Genomic DNA, 24650 nt, shown 5'->3' on the forward strand with positions numbered 1-24650 from the left:
ACATCACTACCTGACTGCTTTCCACTCTTAACTCTGCTCAGCAACGCGAACGGTGATTTTCCAGACGGTCTGGAGGGTGGCCGGCGTGTTTCCCACCTCGCACTCCTCCATTCGGCTCCCGCCTTCCTCTCCTCCGCCTCAGACCCGCTCCTCTGGGCCTGAGGGAAGCCCTCCCCTTCCCGCCCCGAGGCGCGAAGCCGGGCCCACCAGACGCCTCGGTCGCCCAGAGCCACTCGCGGAGCCTCGGAACTGCGCAACACTCTGTTTGTGCCACGGAGGAGAGGAGGCGGCCGCGGGGAATCCCGGAGCCCTGGTCCCGCATGGCGCTGGGGCCTCGCCGCACGGTCAGGGTGAGGAGAAGGGTAGCGCCGCCGCGGGCCACTTACCCAACCGGGTTCGGCACCGACAGCCCAGGCGACGGCGGAGCGTCAGTGACAACGGCCCGGAACGGCCGCGCCGCCACATCCGGGGGCGGAGCGGGGAGGGAGGTGGGAAGGCGGGAAGGTGCCGAAGCGGAGCGCGGGGAGCAGCGGCTGCTACGCACCGGAGCGGATCGGACCGCGCCGCGGGATGAGAAGGCCTCCACCACGCCGGCAGCCCCATGGCGTCTGTACGTGAGCGCGGGAGGCGGTTCGCTCCCCGTGGTTCTGCCAGGGCCGCGCAGCTCTGGGGCAGTTTCCTGTGAGGGGCTTTTCTCTCACCCGTGCAGCGGGGCAGGGACTTGAAGGGCCTCCGGGTGTGTGGGTTGCGCCGTGCTTACTCCGCGGGAGGCTCGGCCCGTTGCTGGCCGCGCTTTGTGGGGGTGTCGGGGTCTGACCTGCCCCGGTACCACCTTTCAGGTGTCTGAGCTGTGGCAGGCAGGGACAGCTTCCAGCGGGTAGCTGTGATTTCTTGTGATATGTCTGTCTGTCTTTCTGTCTTCCTTTTTTTTTTTTCCCTTGGAAAACAAGTAGGAAGTGGTAGAAATGTCATGGAAGCAGCGTTTCGTGTTGTGCATTTTGTGTGCTGATATTTCTTTCTCCTCTTTTCGTTTAACAGATGGCAAGTGGTGGCCAGAAGCGGATACTGCAATTAACTGGGTTTAGAAAGAAAGAGAAAGAGACGCTACTCGAATATCTGTTCAAACTGGACTGTGTTTTTTTGGATAATAAGGTATTGTTCACTGATTTATCTGATGGTTAATGCAGAAGGGAAAATGTGTGTGGCCCTTAAAAGAAAGGAGTGTGCAGTAGTTCAGAGTTGTGTATTAAAAGTCAAGACAGTTTAACTCTTTCCAGTGACATATGTCTGTTTTGTTTTTCTTTTTATAGCAATACAGAAACTGTTCACATCTTATAGCAAAAAAGCTATGCAAGAGTGAAAAGTTCTTAGCTGCCTGTGCAGCAGGTGAGTAAAAGATCTGCTGTAAAATTGCCTAAGATCGTAACACAGGACTTGAAAAGACCCCTGAAAGATTTTTAGTTACCTGACTTTCTTTTTGTCAATGAACTGTCTCATGAATTTCATTCTTCTTGTTCTCATTAACCTGGATTTTTAACATAATGTTATGTTCAAGTTCTAATTTACTACTTTGTGTCAGTGTGAGCTGAAATTTCCCCCTGACCGACAATAACCAGGAGCTTCCCCCCCCAGACCTCCCTGGCAGAAAGCAGAGTTAATTAAAGCAGAGAAGTTGTTAACTTAGCTCGCCAAGGTCAGTGTGTTATCTTCCGCCAGAAGAGAAGAAGAAACAGCAGCCAGACAGCCCCGCAACTGCCCCCACTGCAGAATGCAGAGTGCCCACTTTGTTTTGTGTAATAGTTCTTAAACATTTCTATCTATCCAATGGAAGTGTTTAGAACAATCGTTATTTTGATTTCTTACACCCAATAGTGACTTATTTACACTCTTTCTTTGCTTGAACTTTGCAAAGAAAAATTAAAAAGATAGTTTCAAACCATCACAACTTTTTGAGTTGGGTTTTTTCCTAGATGATATTGCTGCCATCTTCCTTCATTTGACCTATATCTGTTCCCAAACAGAAAGTTGTGTTTTGTATTAGTAAGGTCATGAAGTCATACTCAAGTGATACGGATGCTTAAAAATGGATCATTTGAAAAAGGGGCAGAGCAAGTGTGGGATAACACCCACACTTGCTAAAGGTGTACAGAGAGCTCCAGTCAGTATGGATTTTTAACACCAAATTCACATGCCACATTCACTGGTAAAGGTCCCTCCAAGTTCCTCTCTATGCAGCAAGAGACAATTCCAGGTTTTTGCTCTTCTAACACATGGTTCTGGTCATTCCTTGTGGTTTTCTTTGACCTAAGGCCTTATTGTGAAATCCTATGCAGAAGGAACTAAAATGCTTTTAGACTGAGAATTCTGTATTTTAAGATTTCTTTATAGACACGTTACCTGGAAGGATTTTATAATTAGTTTAGAAAATCTCACGGAGTTACGAGATTTCACAATGCCAGTCTATTAACAGCTTAAACATGATCTTTAATTTTCCTACATTCTAATATACCAAAGTGTTAAAGCAGCTTTTAGGGTGGTAATCTTCTGCCTGTTATGTCTTAAATTTAAATAACTACACACAGATTTGAGTTTAAAGACATGTAAATTTCTTGTCTTCATATTTGTGCTTAAATAGTAAGCATTTGCATTAGTAAGCATTCTCAGTGAGCTCTCACTGCTCAAATATAGGGGTTTATGCATATGTATACACAGATGATTTCTTGTAGCATTCTCTAATCAAAAAGGAAATAGACCAAAAGTTTCCATGGAGGGAATAATAACAATAACAAAGTGCAGATAGATTTGTGGCATGCTGCTTTACTATGAATGTTTTGAGTTAATATTTTCTTACTTTTGGAGATTTAAAACATCTGGAGATGTTTTGCTGAACTGAGAGGAAACAGTACATGTCATGTCCACATGGCAATGCAAAACTGTCGTGTTTCTATGCTTGAACTCTTCCTGAACACCGTCTATTACATGTTAATCCTGGAAGAGGTGCTATTTTCACACAATCCTTGCTCTTGGTGGCAGAGAGAGCGTGCTCATTCCTACTTCAGTTTTTCCCCAGAAAGTGTAAAATACCGTGTTTAAACCCATTTAGAACTCCCTTGAGGTGAGCAAGGATGCCAGCCTTCACGGGCTTCCTAGCTGAGAGAAGTTTTGAGACAGAAACTTTGAAATGAGAGTGATTTTAACACTCAAGTTGTGCACAGCATACCTTTTCCAGTCATAAGTCTACTGGTACCTATGCTAGGTTATGTGGAAGTACCATCTGTGCTCCTGCACTGAGACGTTTTGCCAGTCAACCCTGCTGTTCTGTGAAACCAATTAGGTTCACACAATTCAAGTCAATTTCTCTTCGATGTCTTCTGTAGGTAGTGTTTCAATACAGGAGCAGGGTACTAAGCACAGCTCTTGACCTGAACCTGTAAGAAGAGAGAGAGAGAAAAGGGGGAAGATCATTACACACAGTATCAAAAGCATGCAGGCAGAAGATGAAAGAGAAGAGGCGGAGGAGGTGGAGCCAAGGGATGAGAGAAAAGGATGTGAAAAGAAGAAAGGGGAAAGACAAAAGTCTAAAACCATATCCCCCTAATATTAGTATTCACTACGCTTGCAGTGCAAGTAATATTAAGAATATATAAAAGAAACAGCTTACATGTGAAAACCTTTGCTTCTCTTAATCAGTGCTGGGAAAACTTCACTTTACTATGTGTTACTTTATTAGGTTTTTCAACATTTGTAAAAGTCCTAAATGTTACTAAAAAATAAGGTTCTGTGCAAGTCACAAGAACAAAATCTGGGAAGCTGAAATATTGCGTTTACAGATTTTTTTTTCTTTTCTTTGAGGAGATAGACAAGTATTTTATTTAGGAAGGGTAAAAAGGTACTTCATATTTAAAAGAAAACCAGTATTTTCAGTGGCATTGTGAGATCTCTGATTCTAAAGTGTGAAGAGGAGAACTTTTCTAGGAAGAAGTTTTTAAACTGGTTCTTACAATGCCAGCTTTTATTTGCACAAGAAAGGTTGAAATTGATTTTATGTTAGATCATCAGTTGATTGCCATTTGTCTGCACAAAAAGAAAAAAAAAGTTATCTTTTGTGGTTGACTGTTCATTTGCTTTTTAGGAAAGTGGATACTAACTAAGGAGTACATAATTAATAGCGCTGAAAGTGGCAGATGGCTTGATGAAACAACCTACGAGTGGGGATATGAAATTGAAAAAGACACCCATCACTATTCACCTCAGAGGCAATCTGCACCTAAAAGATGGCGAGAGGAACTGGCACGCTCTGGGGCTCCCGGGGCCTTCCACAGATGGAAAGTTCTCCTCCTTGCTGAGGAAGATAATAAACAAATGATGTCTATTAGAAGGTAGGAGGATAGGTGTTAAAGCTTAAATAACGAAGAATGGGACGCTTAACTGCTGCTTCTCCCAGTTAATTTGGCCTTTAACCACCTCTAGCTCTTCAAATTCTGAATGGTTTTGATTAACATACTTCCATACTGGCTTTAAATCTGCAATGTCACTGCTTTTCTTTCTTTCTGCTTGAGTTGAAAGTAGCATGTTTGCATCTGAAGTAAACTGCTTGCAGAAACTTGATTTTCATAGTCTTACCTTTTTTACAAGTAATGGTTTATTTTTGTGTGGATGTTCTACTGTAACAGTAGCTGGGACAGGATGTGTTTCACTTGGGTGGGTGACTTGAGCCATCTGTGAACTGTTATGGGTCTGGGCCATACTGTGACTGACCTGATGAGTTTTTCTGCCACATCTCACTGGAGAGGTCCCAGAAGACTGGAAACTGGCCAATGTGACACCCATCCACAAAAAGGGCCGGATGGATGAACCTGGAAACTACAGGCCTGTCAGCCTGACCTCAGTGCCAGGGAAAATCATGGAGCAGATTGTCTTGGGGGCAATCACTGAAGGATGGCCAAGGAATCAGGCCCAGCCAACATGGATTTAGGAAGGGCAGGTCCTGCCTTACCAACCTGATCTCCTTCTATGATCAGGTGACTGCCTGGTAGATGTGGGAAAAGCTGTGGATGTAGTCTCCCTGGACTTCAGCAAGGCCTTTGACACTGTCCCCCACAGCAAACTCCTGGCCAAGCTGTCAGCCTGGACAGCAGCACTGTGCTGGGTTAGGAACTGGCTGGAGGGCAGAGCCCAGAGAGTGGTGGTGAATGGTGCCACATCCAGCTGGCAGCCTGTCACTAGTGGTGTCCCCCAGGGATCAGTGCTGGGCCCCATCCTGTTCAATATCTTTATTGATGGTCTGGATGAGGGGATTGAGTCCATCATCAGTAAATTTGCAGATGACACCAAGCTGGGAGCAGGTGTTGATCTGTTAGAAGGTAGAAGGGCTCTGCAGAGGGACCTTGACAGGCTGGACAGATGGGCAGAGTCCAACAGGATGGCATTCAACAAATCCAAGGGCCAGGTGCTGCTCTTGGGCTACAACAACCCCATGCAGAGCTACAGGCTAGGGACAGAGTGGCTGGAGAGCAGCCAGGTGGAAAGGGACCTGGGGGTACTGGTTGACAGCAGCTGAACATGAGCCAGCAGTGTGCCCAGGTGGCCAAGAGAGCCAATGGCATCCTGCATCAGGAATAGTGTGGCCAGCAGGAGCAGGGAAGTCATTGTGCCCCTGTATTCAGCACTGGTCAGGCCACGCCTCCAGTACTGTGTCAAGTTCTGGGGCCCCTTAATTTAAGAAGGACCTTGAGATACTTGAAGGTGTCCAGAGAAGGGCAACGAGGCTGGTGAGAGGCCTTGAGCACAAGCCCTATGAGGAGAGGCTGAGGGAGCTGGGGGTGTTCAGCCTGGAGAAGAGGAGGCTCAGGGGTGACCTCATTGCTCTCTACGACTACCTGAAGGGAGGTTGTAGCCAGGAGGGGTTTGGTCTCTTCTCTCAGGCAAGCAGCACCAGAACAAGAGGACACAGCCTCAAGCTGCACCAGGGGAGGTTTAGACTTGAGGTGAGGAGAAAGGTCTTCATGGAGAGAGTTGTTAGCTGTTGGAATGGGCTGCCCAGGGAGGTGGTGGAGTCACCATTCCTGGAGGTGTTCAAGAGGGGATTGGACGTGGCACTTGATGACATGGTTTAGTAGTCATGAGGTCTTGGGTGACAGGCTGGACTTTCATGATCCTTGAGGTCTTTTCCAACCTTATTGATTCTGTGATTCTGTGATCTATGCAGCAGCTTCTTCTTGTTCTGAACAGAGGAAAATGCAGGTAGTTCAGAAGGGAAAGGAGAAATGTGTGAAGGGAAAGCAGAGAAGAGGAAAATGAGGTGTAGGAAGTCTGGGACTACATTCTGGGTTTTCCCATACTCTTCCTACATATTTGGATTCTGTTGTTTAAATCATAGAATCATAAAATCATTGGATGGCCTGAGCTGGAAGAGACCTCCTAAGGTCATCCAGTCCAACCTCCCCACGGTCAGCAGGGACATCCTCAACTAGATCAGGCTGCCCAGGGCCTTATTGAGCCTCACCTTGAGTATCTCCACCTCAAATGGGCAACCTGTTCCAGTGTTCCACCACCTTCATAGTAAAGAACTTGTTCCTAACATCCAATCTAAATCTCCTCTTCTCCAGCTTAAAGCCATTGCCTCTCATCCTGTCACTGCAGGCCTTTGTAAACAGACACACCTCACTGAATCTCAAACACAACATGTTAAGTAATGCTTGCTTCTGGTACAGTAGGAGAAAACATAAAGTGAGGTACAGCTGAAGTTACCATCTACCAGTTGAAGACATTCTCGATGTGCTCTTCCCTTGGCTGAGCAGAAGAGTTTAGTGTGTGCTGTCTTAGAGAGAGATGCACTCATCCTGCTGTACTTGTGAAAAATGTTTCTTTTTTCATATAAACCTGCTTATATACAGATCTTCCTGGTAACATTGTTGAAATGCTGCCTTCCACAACTCTCTGTTCACAGCAGAAATGACCTGTTGCAGTGTGGTGGGCTGAAATTCCCCACCCACACTGACAATAACCAGGCTAACTCAGTTTAAACACCAACTACAACAGCTAGTTCTTTGGAAGGATTCTCTTTTTCCAGGCTATTTCCCACACATCAACATGGGGATCCTTTTATTCAGGCAGAAAACACTGACAGGTAGATTTTTTTTTTTTTTTGTCTCCAATGAGTACTGTTTTCAGTCACAAAGGTCACCATGGTTCTGGGGAAAGACTGAATTTTCTTCAGTATTTACAGCACTCTGCCTTCTCCCCCTTCTGTGCTTTTCCTGCCTTTAGCTGTTGGGTGGGTGTGTGAGACCTGCTTAATTTTCTTTTTACATACCTGGGTTGTGAAAAATAAAACACATACCCATTATATCATGAACCTTATTTCTTCCACCTTTTTTTTTGCTGTTGTTGTTTTTGTCTGGAGTCTCCTTGAAGACAGGAATAATGGCAGCAGTACAACTGGAAGTTGTTCCAGGGGGAACTTAGATGTAACAGCGTCCCAAAGAGAAATCTGTTTTCTGTGTATGGTATTGGACAGCAGCAAATAATGTGAATGACTCAAAATGAAGTTAAAAAGTATGTTTGCATTGTGGAAATACGACGTTATGGTTCAGAAAAGCAGCATTCAGTTTTTGGAAATCCACTTAATTTCCTGCAAAACTTAATTGGGAAGCCATTGCCATTGTGGGCATCACAATGCAATGAATTACAGCTGCTGCCACCAATTTGATCTTTGAAAAGGTGCACAGGTAAAGCTTTCTGTCAGATATGTGGGAGCTGTATGCTGATTTTAATTAATAATGTCAAACTGTACAGAAAAGAATGTTAAGTGGATTTATTTCATTTTCTGAAAGCTGTTAAGTGCTCTTTTATCCTCCTGATGAATGCTGGGCAGTGCTTTGCATCTAGGACCCTTACTGTCTTGCACTTTCACGCTTGAAGTTTGTGAATGATGACGTAGCTTTAGGCACTATTAACATAATGCAGTAAATACTTCTTTCCAAATATGTTTATTTAGAGTCCTTGAAGCTGGAAAGGCAACCATATGTTCATCTCAAAACTCAGAGCACAATATAACTCATGTTTTCGTCAGTAGTACCATTTGTCTTACGCAAACCAGAAAATACCTGTCTGATGGTCCATACTACCCTTTGCAACATATAGGAGATTACCTTTTTGAGGTAAGTAAATTTAAAACAAAACAAAACATACCTAAACACATTTTTTTACTGTCATTGTTAGCAATCTGTGGTTTACTGATCACTGTAAATGATGTGGTGTTAATAACAGAGGGGCATATGATTGGCCTGAATGTTTTGTGAGTTGCTTAACACAGTTTTCTGATTCTGGGGCTGTATATCCAAGCAAAGAGAAGGGTCATGAAAAGTACCTTAAGGGAGGATGTAAAGAAGACAGATTCTTCTTAGTGGTGCCCTGTAACAGGAGCAGACAGGTGGATACAAACTGCAGCACAGGAGGTTCTCTGAAAGTCAGAAAACACTTCTTTTTTTCTTTTGCTGTGAGGGTGATAGGGCACTTAAACAGGCTGCCTATTAAGGAGATGCTGAATTCTCCATTCTTGGCAATATGCAGAAGCCATCCAGACATGATCCTTTAAAACTGGCTCTAGGTGGCCCTTCTTGGGCTGGGCATTTGGACCACATGATCTTCAGAAATCCTTCCTGACTTCAGCATTTCTGTGATTCTGTATCATTTCAAAAGCAGAGTTTTGTTTCAGAGCAGCAGAAAGAACATCAAGGAAGCACACATTATTTCCTCTTCGTGTTCTTTCTTGGCTCCTGCTTTGTGCTACTACTACTGGAAAAACTAATTGGACTTCAGCAGGAAGTTCCAGTGTAAGGGACCAGTAACTTAACTGAAGAATTATTCACAAGATACTAAGAGAAAAAAAAGGGGTTTATCTTCTCTTTATTTCAGTAAGGATTTCAAATGTGTGCATGTATCTATCTTTCTACCTGTGTGAGTATATATTTTTTCTTTTACTGGATTTGTCAGTATTGTAATGGTATCTTCATCCTTCAATGTGGTAACTTCTTTTCTCAGAATAACCTCAGTTATTCTACCTTTTCCCCATAAGATTATAGATAGACTATGGTAAAAGAGTCTCGATTAATTTGTTAAAATTCAGATTCTTGACTCAAAATCAACTGATGTTAACGAGTCCTTACAACCCAAACCCCATGATGCTCACATACAAAGACTAAATACAGCTTTGTCTTTTTCCATGTTAGAAAACCAGTCATTACTTACAACAAAACTTCTTGCTTTTTTTGCTAGTTAAAAGCTAAAATTTCTTGAGAATGCAAATTATTTCTGGGTTGGTAGAAAACAATTCTCCAAAGTGCCTGTACTAGTTCTGTTTTGTTGACTGAACTGAAACATGAGAGTACACCATCAGGTGCACCAAGACAGGGGGACCTGGGTAGACCTTATTTGAAGAGTAAAGCCACAGTCTTCCGAAAGTGTGTGGCTTCCACATCATTCCAAAGAAGTTTAGGGTTTTTTTTTTTGTTGTTGGAATGACTAAGCCAGATAAGATATCCAGTGCAGTATCAAATGGTTCAGAGTTAGGTTTACCACTTGTCTGCAAAACTGGAGCAGGAATTGTGCTGGGTAACACCCATCCGCGATAGGGGCTGAAAGAACCCAGCCCCCAGGTGTGCAAAAGAAGCTTGATACAGGTGGACAGAGAGAGACTTAGAATCGTAGAATTGTTCGGGTTGGAAGGGACCTCAAGGCTCATCCAGTTCCAGCTCCCCTGCCATTTGCAGGGACATCTCACACTAGAGCAGGTTGCTCAGAGCCACATCCAGCCTGGCCTTAAAAATCTCCAGGGATGAGGCTTCCACCACCTTCCTTGGCAACCTTTTCCAGTGTCTCACCTCCCTCATGGGGAAGACCTTCTTCCTAACATCTAATCTGAATCTACCCATTTCTATTTTGTTTTCCGTTCCCCCCAGTCGTATCGCTGCCTGACACCCTCAAAAGTCCCTCCCCAGCTTTCTTATAGGCTCCCTTCAGATACTGGAAGGTCACAATAAGGTCTCCTGGGAGCTTTCTCTTCTCCAGACTCAACCCCAACTCTTTCAGTCTGTCTTCATAGGCAAGACTTGGTTTTCCTCCTCCCAGGAGGAAGGGCAGACATGGTTTGCTGTTCCTATCCTGCTTGCCTCCTTTGCTCTAGAGAGAGGTTCTTCTGCTGCTTCCTGCACTGACCACGTGGTCAGTACCTACTTTTCCAGTCTGCATCCATTCTTTCTAAAGGACTGAATCCACTTGCATCCAGGGTAATATAAGGCCATTCAGTCTTGGTTTTGTGTATTTTCCTACTTACCCCTTACCCGTGTGAACTTTCCCTTTTATTGCTGTATATATTTTTTTGTTTGTTTAAAAATTTACCTCTTCTACTTCCGAACCGATTCCAGACTATTTTCTTTCGTGGATTTACCTCTCCTCTCCCCTACCCTTTTTTTTTTTGTTGTCGTTTTTACCTTACTAGGAAAAGGTCTGGGGGGGGGGGGGGGGTGATAGAGGGAGGAATGTCAATCTGCTATCATTTGAGCTTTTAAATGGTAAGACTCAAACCAGCACAGGAATTAAAGTAAAAGATGAGGTAAAGTAAGAAAAGCAGATGGTTTCTCTTTCATCTTTTCATCTGAGCTATAAGGAGACATGTCCATGTTCAGTGAATTTTATTATCTGTGGAATTCACTGGAGGCAGAGAGTTTCTTTCTTACTGTTTTCCTTGAGAGAGATGCCTCATGATTCATAGTTGTTTACTTACCAGATGCTCTATTCAGACCTTCTCGTTTTGACCTAGAACTACCAAAACACTGAGAAGATTCTTTCAGTCTGGTAGTTCCTCAAACTGCTAATTAGTCAACTGCTAATTGAAAACACTATCTTTGCAAGCAAGTAGGAGCTAAAACTGTTTGTTACTGGGAGCAGCCTGGTAAAAACCTTGAAAAGCTTCAGATCATATACTTTGCTGTTCCTGTTTTAATGAGCAGTAAAGCTGTTACGGAAGGGTGAGAAAAGGGTTGAGAGGTCTTAATGTTTACACCCTGAATAAAACACACCTAGGTGGGCTCTCACTCTAGTGTTTGATGAAACTTGTTCAGGGAGACTGTTCTCTATTAGACTTTTCAGCTAAGATAGACGTTTACATTTAATAGAGAATGAGTGTCAGGTTTTTATGGCTACCTCACCTTTTATTGATCTCCATGAGAATAAAGTGTTTCTTGCTATGAAACTTGAATTCCTCCCAGGTGTGATAACAGGTTTCCATCTTAACCAGTCCATTAACTTGCACGTATCTTTTTTTTTCCTTAGATTTCATTAAAGTAACTCACCTCAGAGGCCAAGAGAGCATTAGCTTTCTATTTAAATGCATCTAAAGAACTCAGAAAACTGCCAAGACTCCTAGTCTCTTAAAAGGAAAAGAATAAAACATAGGCAATCAAATCACAGCACTTGTCCAAATGTATTAGGCTTTATCAAAGAATGTTATGGACATGCTCTTTTTCTCTCCCTCCCAGAAGTATTTGGCACATAATTCATTAGAACATATCAACTTTGTAAATTTGTAGTCCTGCTATTTGACTGCTCCTTCTAGCAAAAATAAATACCCCCTTCCTCCCCTAAGCGCCCACACATATGTCCAGATGCCAAATTCAGCAAATCAGTATTATATTCCCTTTTTTTTTTTTTTTTTTTGCAGTGGAACTGCACTGACATTCAGGCTATTCATGCTGTGATTGTGTTTAAAACCAAGTCTTTCCTTCATCTTTATATTTCAATGTCTGTTCTTATAACCTCAGCCTCATAATTTTAGTGTTAAAATACTGTGGGCTGGTCATTAATAATTTTATCCTACAATGTATTAAATGATACTGAGACACATTCATGATTTTAGGGTGCTAGTTCCATACTTAAATATAAATGCAGACTTCAAATGCTTTCTTAGGTGCATGCTGGATTTCATAAGATTTTACCAAGATGGCACTGTAAATTATTTGAATATAAATGTTTCTATAAGCATGCTGGACATAATGTCAGAAAGTGCCTCAAGAAGTAAAGATCAGTTAACACATCAGAGTTCAGTTATCCCTGGCTCATCAAAAGCTACCAAAAATAAAAACTCTCTTCTGGAATGTGCAGCAAACTCAGTATTTCCCATACTTGGTCTTACCCATCAGATTTAGCTGTTTGAATTAGAAGGCAAGCTACCCAGACCTGCTACCAATAAAAAATGGTCCTCACTGTTGTGACCAGGGGGAGTATTTCACCTGTATCCATCTTCTTATCACACTGCAGGAGGAGGCTGCTTTTGTAGTTACTGTGTGTATTTGTCTACAGCAAAGATGGCCTTTTAGTCTTAGTTTTTATCTACTTTTGATGAAAATCATGCATTGAAACTCTTACTCAAATGTATCATTCTTGAAATAACTTTTAAACATTCTGTAGTTGCTTTTTATTAACAAAAAATTGTGGCTTCAGTGAGAGTCTTTTCAGAATGAGTTGGAAACCAGTTTGAGAGGAATTTCCTCATTCTCTGTGCTCCAGAAACAGCTGGAAATGTTAGATGAACTTGGAGAATAAATCACTGAAATAAAAACAACTTTTAGATTTTGAATAACCAGTTCAGGCTTGTAGTCAAGTGGTGAAAAAAATTCATTTTAATGACCTTTAAAGGGTTATGGTCAAAGTGATGAAAAAATGCCTTACTACCTTTTTGGCTAATGGAAAACAGCTCTTGTTTCACCCACACAGATTGGGGCAGAGTTACTGTCAGTCAGAGAAAAAAAATAATTAGGGAGAATCTTATACTGATTATTCTTATGCTGTAGCTTCCTACAGCATCACTGCTTTGATTCCAAGCCACCAGCTGTTTATCTGGCGCAAAATGTAGGCCCTTGAATACTTGCATAAGTGTACACTTGGATACAAGGATTTACAACAGAATATATAGAAAGACTTGGTACATAGTGAGTTAGAGCATTAGCACTGAAACTGAAAAACAAAAGTGGTATTTCTTTGCTCTGCACAGAATGAAATACAAAACCTTGAAGATACCCCAGTGGATGATGTCCCGGGTGTGCAAGAAGCAGACAAAATCGTGTCTGACATGCAGCTGGCTAAAGTGAGAAATGCTGTTATAAGACATATATATTTTGCTGCTGTAAGTAACAATCAGTTCATGCTTTTTTTGGCATAAAATGTCAAATGTACATTATTAAATTTACAGGGAAAGAGTTGTCCATATTATTTTCTTTTTCAGGTCACTAATCTTCTATTTCACAATTTTGCTATCCAAATACAAAAAAAAAATATATATTGATGTGTTTAGTGTTTAGCTTGAACTGTGTCTAACAAAAGTTGTTATTTGGGGATTTTTTTGTACAGCATTTGTTGAATATATTCATTAGTACTCAGTGTACAGGTTGACCTTACTCTGTTTTACAGGCTGTTAAACACAGTTTTGCTCAGAAAGACTACCTGAAGAAATGTAGTCCAGAGGTAAGGATTCATACATTTATGGAATTTGTTATGAAATTAGGCAAAACTAGAAGTGGGTAGACTCAGATTGGATGTTAGGAAGAAGTTCTTCCCCATGAGGGTGGTGAGACATTGAAACAGGTTGCCCAGGGAGGTGGTGGAGGTTAAGGCCAGGCTGATGTGCTTCTGAGCAACCTGATCTAGTGTGAGGGGGAGTTGGAACTGGATGATCCTTGAGGTCCCTTCCAACCCTAACAATTTTGTGACTCTATGAAATGTACTTTCATAGTGAAATCAGCTATCAAAGAAACATTTTAAAATGTTTGTGTTACTCAAAACCAATGAAATTACTGAGAGTTAGAAGGCTTCATCTGAATAGTGTGGAATTTTATTAATTCTTGCAAGACTTTCAGTACTGTCCCCTCTTAAATAAAGACTCTCTTCAATCCTGCTGTTAGCCCAAGATTAAGAGAAGCAAAGATGCCCTAAGGTGATTTGGAACATCTTCACTCACTCAATAAATAGCAATAACAGAGAGCATGCACAGCTTACTGCACTGCTTGCCTGTTTTGCTTGTAGGGACAGACTTTGGCTACAGTTTTGACTTTTTGTTTTCTAACTACTTGAGAGAGAAAGAGTAGTTGCATCATAAACCTTAAACATAGAATCATAAAATTGTCAGGGCTGGAAGGGACCTCAAGGATCATCTAGTTTGAACCCCCCTTCTATGGGCAGTGACACCTCACACTACATCAAGTTGCCACATCATCATGTTTCAGAGTCTTCTGAAGCACAGATTGCAAGTAGAATACATTATGTTTTCCAGCCCTGTTTCCACAGTTACTTTGACTTAATTTTTTTTTTCATTCTATTTAATTAATTTCTTTTTCTTCCAATTGAGCCCAATATATGCTGCAAGTCAGGAACAGGTTCTGTTTCTATACCTTAAGTAAATAAATACTTTCTATTTCTCCCCCTTTTTTGTTTAAAATATTGAGTTCTTGGTACTTCTAAAACCTTACAGATAGTAGCTGTGAGCTGCTAACTTGTGTTATTTAGATGTTTAAACTGAAACACGCATTATCCATGAGCTTCCTACATTTCTCAGTTGCTGAAGATCTGTATCTTCATGAGCTGTGTGACATGAATACTTACTTGATAAATAAATGAAGTCCCAGCATGAGAAAATGAGCTCTCAGCCTTCACAGAAATCTCTTTTCATCTCATTTCTTTCTATTGAAGGGAGGAGAAAATATTTTTAAGACATGAGCTCTCAAGTACCATTGCCATGGTCCAGCACTAGCATTAATGGGCAAAATTCTGTGTACATTTCTGTTGCTGAACAGATTTACTTTGAAATTTAATGCTTAACTTACTGAATTTGTGGGGGGAAAAGCTTCATCTTTAACACAAGGTGAAATTGTTATTCTCTACTGTTAATAATAAGGTGCTTTTGTTTGGAAATGTTAAGCCTAATTCTAGTGCTTATGCATAAACTGCCATTATCTTGTATTGCTTCATGGAGTATCCATTGCTAGCCTTTGCATTTGTTATGAGACTTTGATAGGCAGTATATATATGGCTTTTAAAAAGCTCCAATAAATATTTCCAATAATAACAGTGAAATAAAATTAAACCTACAAACTAAATTAACAGATTAGAATTACACACTACATCAAATCTCTCAGTTTTTTTTCTGAGAAGAAGGCTTAATTCAGTGTTCTGCTGTCTATTAACTCCCCTAAAATACTTACTTTTTGTCAGCTTCTCTTCCACTTATGCCACATAAAACACAAATTGTTGTCTGTGGACTTTGATTTTTCATTTATTCCATTTGTTTGCTTGAAATTTGGGTTCCTGTCAATGCTTATGGGGATCTTCTCAATGCTCAGCAAGATCTGAAGTTCTGGGGGGCAAGAGAGTAGGGTGACAGGACAAGGGGCACAAATTGGAACCCAGGAGATTCCACCTGGACAGGAGGAGAAAATTCTTTGGTGTGAGGAGGCCTGGAGCAGGCTGCCCAGAGAGGATGTGGAGTCTCCTTCCGTAGAGTCTTTCAAGACCCACCTGGCCATTGTGATCCTGCGCAAACTGCTGTGGGTGCTGCTGCTTTAGCAGTGGGGTTGGACTGGATGATCTCCAGAGGTCCTTTCCAGTCCCCTTCCACTTCCAACCATGCTGGGCTTCTGTGACTCTGAAACTTAGTTTTAATGGTTGTAACAGCAGAGCTTCACAAAAGGCTGCTGCTTTCTCAGCTACAATGAGAGCCAGTGCCACTTGCAGCTCACTGAGTACTAAAGCCTTACAATAGGTGTCTTCTGATCCTGAAAGAAGTTTCTCACCTCAGTTTTCTATCATCCTTTCTTAGTCCTTACAGATAAGCTGTAAACCATTTCTGTAGTTCTTCCATCTTGACCCTAGTGTGAAAGACCTCGTGCTCTCCTGAAACAGCTTTGTTTTTTGTGTGTTTTCCAAAGAATTAATCAATGTTGCTTTTTCTTGAAGTACCAGAAGTTTCAAGAGCTAGGAGTTTCAATCACAACATAAAAATATGGGTGCTGGTGCAGCCACCAGAGGAGAGCTACTAGTAAAGTGCTTGTACATGCACAAAGTACTGAGTCATCCTCACACACATGTTAAATCCAGGCAACAGAGGAGTTGTTCTTTGACTGCCGTTAAACAGTTCATGATTGCTCTTTAGATGTGCTGTTTGCAGATAATTAACATTACAAAAGTATGAATGCAGGCCATTATTTCCAAAGGAAATAATGTGAAGATTCTTAGTACTGCATCCATGAATGAGAAAATTGAAATAAATGTGAGCTGCAAGCCCCAGATGCACAAAGAGTTGATTAAAAGAAATTTGTCTAGATGAGCAGCTTTATTTATTGTTCGTGTAACTAACAAGGACTTACATTAAGAACCTGAGAAATGAAGCATTTGCAGGGAAAATATCTAATGCTAAGGTGGAGCTTATTCACTGGGACTTTAGCTGTGTTTTAACTATGATTGTAATTGCTCTCAAAATTTAATGCAAGCTTGACCCAAGTTAATTTATTACTGAAACGTTTTTTGGAAACTGGCTCCCTAATAGACATCAAACCCAGAATTGGACTCAAAAGCCTGTGTTAATTTGAATTTAATCTACTTCTAAAACAATTGTTAGAGGATGTCTTGAGTAGCCTTGCCTAATGTACATTAGGGGCCAAATGTTTTGGCAGAGATCATAAAGTCTCCAAGTTGTCAGGGAGTAAAGCAACAGTAAATTTATGTAACTGTTTAATTCCTAGCAGTGCAATCAATAATCTTGCTGACTGCTTTTCTCAGTTCTCTTCCTATCCCAGTTTCTTTGACATTACCAGGACCTCAGGCTGTGTGGCCCAGTAAAATTGCTGGGTTTCAGACCAAAAGTTACCAGGCAGAGGGAAGCTGTGCTTCTATTAGCAATATGGTTGCAGTTGGTTTGTCATATCAGCTTTGGCTTGAACCTGAACTAGAGGAACAAAGTAACTTGCAATGTGACTAAGGTCTTCAGTAACTCCTCTTCCATACCATGAATCTGTGGAAATGAAGGTTTGGAAAGCTGAGAGTAGAGATAATTACAAGGAGGTTGCAGGGGCAGAAGCAGGACTTCATGAAAGCCTTTAGATCCTTTTGGGTCCTCTGAAAGCTTGCAGGGTTAAACGTTATGATGACACGAGTGGCAGAGAGTAAGAGGAAAGCCCTATGCCACTAAGATCTTCAGATCTTTGAAATCCACTGGGGTCAATATCTACACTATTACACTATTTATATGCATAATTTATGGTTTAACAATGTGTAGTTATCAATGGTGTGTTTCATGAACTTACATTTTTCCTCCAATTTTTTTAACTGTTCAGTGGTAATCATCTTACAGCTCCAGCTCTATGCTGTGGGATGTACTCTACACTTCTGGAAATACTTACACTCTTTTGTGTGCCTTTGCAGAATGAATTATATAGAGAAGTTATGGAGAAGTGTTGTTATTTGTTTTTTTCAAAATGTCTTCAGATCTTCCCCTTTACTCTGCTCTGGTGAGGCTCCACCTCAAAACTTGTGTCCAGTTCTGGTGTCCCCAGCATAAGAAGGACACAGAGCAGTTGGAATGAGTCCGGAGGAGGCTGCAAAAATGATCAAGGGCTGGAGCAGCTCTGCTATGAGGACAGGCTGGGGGGGTGTTCAACTTGGAGAAGACTCCAGGGGGAACTTAGGGCTGCCTTCCAGTACCTGAAGGAATCCTGCAGGAACTTTTCATGAGGGTGTCTAGTGACTAGACAAGGGGAAATGGTTTGAAGCTGAGGCAGAGCAGGGTTAGACTGGAGCTGAGGAAGAAGTTCCTTGGTGTGAGCCTGGTGAGACTCTGGCACAGGCTGCCTAGGGAGGGGAGGTTGGAGTGGATGATCTCTGAAGTCCCTTCCCACCTGAGCCATTCTAGAATTGTGATTCTATGATTCTTGTAAGAAGAGAAGCACATTCTGAAGCCTACTGTCTTGAAATCTCAGTTCATTAAGGATAAAGGCCTGATAGCACCTCATTCAGTCAGATAATAAATAATATTTCTAATTTAATTTATAAAATCACTGTTCTGTTGTATTACAAACATTTTACTTGGGGATTTTCTGATAGTTCTTGTAAGATTTTCTTTTTAGTAAGCTCTCTCCTTTACTTACAAGCTGAATCCTTCTCTAACAACCTGTATCTTTTACTCACAGAGATATCTTTCTCCTAGGTTGAAAGTGCCAGCCTGTCCAGAGGCACATGTCGGCTGCTTGAAGGATTAGTGGAAGAGTGTTTAATTCCTGATGTGATCACAGAACTTGCTGCTTGTCAAAAGTACTTCACACCACCTGTGAAAATTCTTCATTCTCTTCTAGAGTATATCTTCCTGGTGAGAGATGAAAACTAAACTATTGCAAATATTAAAGCAAGTAATGGATGTATTATAACCTTTGCTTCTGACCTTGTATTTTGTGGTGCTTAATGATGTATTCAGCCTCCACTTTGTGTTAAAAAGGGAAGAATTTAAACATTAAGAACTTTTTTTTTTCTGCAATTATTACTTATTTGCAAGCTGTATGAATATAGTGCTCTAAATACTGTGGAAGAATTTGCCCTTATTAATTGTCTCATTTTATTGCAGGAAAACACTAATGCAATATTTATTGCTAAGTTTTTTCATATATTGTACCTTGTTCTCCAACTTGATCCTCCTTGGAAGTCCCCATCCATGTTAAAATATTATTTGGATCTTCTTCAGTGTCCTGTCTGTAAAAAAGGCACATGGTCCTTGATAGAGATGCTTGTGAGGTAAGAAAGCTTGATGAGCTGTTGAATGCAAAAGTTTTTATTGTCACTCCAAACAGGAGAGGGGAAGAGGGCTGGAATTCTGTTGTATTAAAGCCACATTTTCACCAGAACAGGTTACTTGAATGTTGTATTTCACCAAGTCACACACGCACAGAATCACAGAAAGTCAGGGGTTGGAAGGGACCTCTGGTGATCATCCAGCCCAACCTCCCTGCCATAGCAGGATCATCTAGGGCAGGTCACACAGGAACACATCCAAGGAGGTTTTGAATGTCTCCAGAGAAGGAGACTCCACAACCTCTCTGGGCAGCCTGCTCCAGTTCTCTGCCCCTCTCACAGTAAAGAAGTTTTTCCTTATGTTTAACGTTCTAAGTCTTAGCCAAAAGGTAGAGGGTGTCTTTGGAAATGAAAAACTACATTTTCTTGTCCTCCTTCCCTTTCACAAAGTATTTATTTTACTTTTTTAAGCTGTTCCCAAGGTATAATAATTATGTATTACTGCTATTCTAGTGTGTATGTGTACACATAGGTATGTCTACAGTTACAAAGCAAATTCTGGTCTTACCAAACATGAAGCTTTATCTTGCGTCTGGGAAAGAACAACCTCATGTACCAGGATAGATTGGGGGCTGATCTGTTGGAGGGCAGCTCTGGGGGAGAGGACCTGGGAATGCTGGTGGACAACAGGATGTCCATGGGCCAGGCTTGTGGCCAAGAAGGCCAAGGGCATCCTGGGATGGATTAGAAGGGCTGTGGTGAGAAGGTCAGAATCATTCTCCTCCCCTACTACTCTACCCTGGTGAGCCACATCTGGAATATTGTGCCCAGTTCTGGGCCCTTCAGTTCCAGAAGGACCTCAAGGAACTGCTCAAGAGTCCAGCACAGAGCCACAAAGCTGCTGAAGGCAGTGGAACTTCTCCCTATGAGTTCAGACTGAGGGAGCTTAGGGCTTTTGAGATTGGAGCAGAGGAGGCTGAGGAGTGACCTTATTCCTGTTGATAAAGATGTGCAGGGCAGTGTGGGCAGGATGGAGCCAGGACAAGGGGCATGGAGGCAAGCTGGAGCATAGGAAATGCCACGGGAACAGAAGGGAAAACTTTGTCACTGTGAGGGTGCTGGAGCCCCGGAACAGGCTGCTCAGAGAGGTAGTGCAGTCTCCTTCCCTGGAGATGTTCAAAACCCACCTTGATGTGTTGTTGTGTGCTCCTGCTCTGGAAGGGGCATTGGACTGGATGATCTTTCAAGGTCACTTCCAACCCCTAGCATTCTGTGATTCTGTATATTGGTTTTGGTCATAAACTTCACCATCTTGTCCACGAAGTCTGATTGTGTCCTATACATCTACAAATACAAGACTCAGCTTATCGGAGCTGTTTGGGCAGTTAGTCTGTGCTTTAGCTTGAGAACTCTGTAATTTACATCCATTGAAATTAATTCTTCTGTCCATTTGGAGGAGAAACTGTACCTCTTCTTATGACTGTCATAAAATCTTAAGTAACATTTAAATACTTTGATACAACTGTGATTGCAGATCCATGATTCTGAGCCTGTAGTCCTGAAGGGCATTGAATCACTGTACTTGAATCACTGTAATTAGACATTTAGTAGTTTTTATTAGGAATATGTCTCATGGAATGGAAGAGAATTTATCTTTTAGATAAAGTATTTTATCTTCTATTACTTACTAGCAGGATGTGACAGCTCAGCAGTTGTATACCTAGTAGTTTCAGCACTCAAAATTCTGGCCAAAGAATATGTCTTCACGCTACTTCAAATTTATGTCCCATCATGTTAAGCAGTCATAAGTCGTGATCACAAGCTGCAGTCCTGTCAAGTAATGTGTGTGAATTGTTACCTGAATGAAGCTTTGCAGGCTGTTAAAATGTCTGTCAAATATTACAAGGCTACCTTGTAATTAAAGGATTTTAAAGAAGTTCTGTTAAATTCAGTAATTTCACAATACCTCAAGCAGAGACAGAACAACTCAAATGTGGTTATATCATTTAGTTTGCACTACAAGACAAAATCTACATCTGCAACACAAACCCCCTGTCATGACATTGATTTCTTTTTTTAACTATGTTTTTAGAAAATACAGCTTTAAAACCATAAAGTTAGGCTTTAACATGATGAATGTTTCTGGGGGGCAAGGCATTTCCATGTCAAAACTGCCCAAAGTCAAAGGTGACTGTTATTTTTTTTTTTTCCCCTGGTAGATCAGACTGATTTCAGCCATACAAAAGGATTTTTTTTCACTTGTTTATTTTTACAGGTCTTGCCTTTATTGCAAACCCAGTTGTCATGAAGTCCCAATTCCAGGGAGAGAAGATGAACAGAGGATGGTTCACAAAACATTTTTGAAGTTTTTCGTTGATCTGATAAAAGCTGAAGTAGAGTTCCTGACAACAGGGTGAGGTGTACAGGATTGTACTTATTATTTTTTACTATTATTAGTACTACTATTACTGTTATTGTTACTTATTGCTTATACTTACTATACTTACTTCCACAATTTCACATGCAGTTCTGTATCTACAGCAGTTTTATCTATGTCCCTTAACAAGATTATTTTCTACTGAGATGGCAGTGTAGCATTTCCTTTTATATTTCTCAATTCTTACCTTTTTTTAATTGTCATTTCTATAGGTTTTTGTGTGTATGTGTGTTTTTTAAGGCCTCTAACTTTTCCCAGCCACTGTTTCACTATAAATCACACTTCAGTAAGCATTTAATTTTGCTGATGAAGTTGTGGATTTTTAACTTTGCAATGCTTCAATATTAATTTTTGAAGGTAGGCAACCAGCATTCTGAATATATAGGTAGTTTTACAAGAATTTATTCTTAACAGTGCTCTTGCTAGGGAAACAGCTCTTCTGAGATTCCGAAATATAAACACATTTCTGTTTTTTTTTCTCTGCCTTTAGATAGTAAATTGTTGTGGGTTGACAACTGGCTGGATGTCAGGTGCCCACTGAAGCATTCTCCTCCTCAGCCAGACAAGGGAAAGTCAAACAAAAGGCTTGTGGGTCAAGGTTAGCACAGAAGATCACTAAGCAATTGTCTTCATGGGCAAACCAGACTCCACTTGGGGAATTTAGTTTATTGCCAAGTAGAAGTCAGAGTAGAGTAATGAGAAATAAAGCCAAATTTTAAAACACCTTTCCTCCACCCCTCCTTTTTCTGAGCTTAAATTTCCTCTCAATTTTTCCATCTCCTTCACTCTCTCACAGTGCAGGTGGAGACGGGGTTCAGTTTGTGGTCAGTTCATCACAGGTTCTCCTGCTGCCCTTCCTCTTCAGGGAGGGCTGCTCACACTTTTCTCTCCTCTAGTGTGCAGTCCCTCCACACTAGGGACAATCCTCCAAACTTCTCCAGTGTGAGTCCTTCCCATGGGCTGCAGTTCTTCACAAACTGCTCTGGTGTGCACCCTCCATGGGCTCATGAGTTCTGCCAGCAAACCTCCTCCAGCATGGGCTCCCCTCTCCATGAATCCACAGATCCTGCCAGGATCCTGCTCCAGTTTGGGCTTCCCCTGGGGAACAGCCCCTCTTTCAGGCATCCATCTGCTCTGCTGTGGGGTCTTTCACAGACTGCAGGTGGATATCTGCTCAGCTGTGGACCTCCATGGGCTGCAGGCAGACAGCTGCCTCACCATGGTCTTCACCAGGGCCTGCAGGGGAATCTCTGCTCCAGTGCCTGGAACATCTCCCCTCCTTCTGCAAGCCTTTGTGTCTGCAGAGTTTCTCTCTGTGTTTCTCTCACAGTCTCACTCCTCTCTGACTGAAGTTGCTGTGTTTGGTTTTCCCCATAAATATCTTGTCCCAGATGTTGTACCACCATCACTGATGGGCTCAGCCTTGGCCAGCAGCAGCTCTGTCTTGGAGCTGGTTGTTCTACCAGACACATGGAAAGCTTCTATAAGCTTCTCAGAGAATCCACATCTGTACCCCTTCTCTGCCACCACTACCAAAATCTTGCAATTCAAACCCAATATATGAAGGCAGCCTTTACTTGATGTAATATTGGCACAGTGTGAGAATTCCTTCAGTCTCACTGTCATTATTTTACTTACTATTCATCAGAAACTGTGTTTGATCTTTCCATACCTAAAAAATTACCAAACCTTTGTGTGTTGTGACAGAGGACAAGATTTCTGTCTGGTAACTATAGTAATCAAAGGTGGCACAAAAGATGTAGAGGTTTGGATTTATTTTCTTTTTCCACTTTCTTTACAGTTTGGTTGAAGGAACCAGTTCACAGCATCCACAAGTCATGCCACAGACAGTTCTTCTGAAGACCTTTTGGCTGGAAGGCAAAACCTCAGTGCTTTTTACCAAACATGTAAATATTCTAGCAGATTGGATCATCCTTTCCCAGAGAGAATTGAGCAGGAAAAATGATGTGAGTATGAATTTTATACTTGAAAAATAATGAAGACCGATATATGTGTTTTGTTTTTTTTTTTAAAGGTATTCCTTTGTTCCTTCCTTTTGTTGAGGAATTATATGTAAGTATCACAGCTCCTTGTTATAGCTGCCTTTTTGTTGTGAAGCATGCTGGTTTTTGCTTCACTAAAGGAAATGAATTGATCCATAAGATTCTCATATTGATCTGTGGAGAAGAAACGAGTCATGAGTAGCTTGTTGGCTACATTCAGATGTTCACATGCCCTCACCAGCAGGTATTACTGTAGTCATTAGGGACACCAGCTTAACACATCCTGTCAAACAATAAGGTGTAATGCAAGAGGTGATTATCTTATTTTACAGTGATTGTATTCAGAAAATGTGGGAAGGAGAAAGCTGACAAAACTAACATTTTTGGTGGGGCTGTTTTCAACATTCTTTTATTTTAATAAATGCCCCAGTTTTCTTCCCAAGTCCTTTAGTTTCATTTGCTACCTTCCCCAGGTCTTTTCATAAAAATGGAATTGAAGGCAACTTAATTGCTGTTCTGTGACCTGCTGACCAGCAGGACATTGACCTGAAAGGTACTGAGTGTGCTCTATACCACCTCTTTCTTTTCAGAAGCCGGAGGCCTTGTAAAACATCTTTGACTTCTAGATTCTCACATAAAATACAAACTTACTGCTGTCTCTGAGTTCTCTTTTAAATTATTGTGAAAGCACAGAATAAATAGGTACTTCATTCACTTTTTTTCAATACAATAACAGGGCAAAATAGAAAATCAAGTATTCTGGAGAAAAAAGCACTTTCAATATAATACCTGGTAGTTCTTCATTATGTTAAGAAAGCAGAAAGATTAAACATAATGAGAGCTTCACTCATCTTACCTAGCCAGACCTCCTACCTTTTTTGAGGGCTATCAAAGCAAGACATTCTGAAACAGTGCTGCCTTTTATCCTTGGTCAAGATATTAAAAAAAAGTGCCTAAAATTAGGCTTCTATAACCCATATTTATATTTAAACAACCTGCCTTTTCAAAGGTACTGAGCACCAAGTGGTCTTGCATTCAGGTGGTGTCGGTGGCCATTCTGTTTCTTTGGAAAATGAGGCTGCTTTCATATGTTTCCTGGTGTTGAATCTGCAGTTTTAAGAGCAGGCACCATTTTCTTTTTCCTCCTGTGCCTTCTTTTGACAAGTTGCAGCACTGTAAGCCATACCTTTTTCATAAACCATTCTTTGCATAAGCAGAATAATCACTGGTGTCAGACAGAGTGTAGTACATGTATGAAAAATAAAAGGAAGAATAAAACATAACATAAAACGTAGAGACTTACCTCTTGTTTAGATTCCATTTTCTCTATATACATAGATAAGAATTGTACTTTCAGCACAAAACCCAGATGCCTGTTGCTTTCC

The 24650-nt window shown here is 41.4% G+C and overlaps 1 protein-coding gene across 1 annotated transcript in view; it reads left to right on the forward strand.

Moving 5' to 3' along the window:
• The first annotated feature begins 1038 nt into the window (after window positions 1-1038).
• The window catches only part of SLF1 (SMC5-SMC6 complex localization factor 1), a 38595-nt gene continuing 14983 nt past the window's right edge, over window positions 1039-24650 (forward strand). Inside the window, exons 1-10 of the mRNA XM_054398286.1 lie at window positions 1039-1152; window positions 1311-1386; window positions 4133-4379; window positions 8000-8162; window positions 13052-13183; window positions 13468-13521; window positions 18251-18409; window positions 18662-18828; window positions 21101-21238; window positions 23064-23229. Coding sequence (XP_054254261.1) covers window positions 1039-1152; window positions 1311-1386; window positions 4133-4379; window positions 8000-8162; window positions 13052-13183; window positions 13468-13521; window positions 18251-18409; window positions 18662-18828; window positions 21101-21238; window positions 23064-23229 — 1416 coding nt within the window. The remainder of the gene's footprint in view (window positions 1153-1310; window positions 1387-4132; window positions 4380-7999; window positions 8163-13051; window positions 13184-13467; window positions 13522-18250; window positions 18410-18661; window positions 18829-21100; window positions 21239-23063; window positions 23230-24650) is intronic.

Source organism: Indicator indicator, chromosome Z, assembly GCF_027791375.1.
Source record: "Indicator indicator isolate 239-I01 chromosome Z, UM_Iind_1.1, whole genome shotgun sequence".
NCBI lineage: Eukaryota > Metazoa > Chordata > Aves > Piciformes > Indicatoridae > Indicator > Indicator indicator.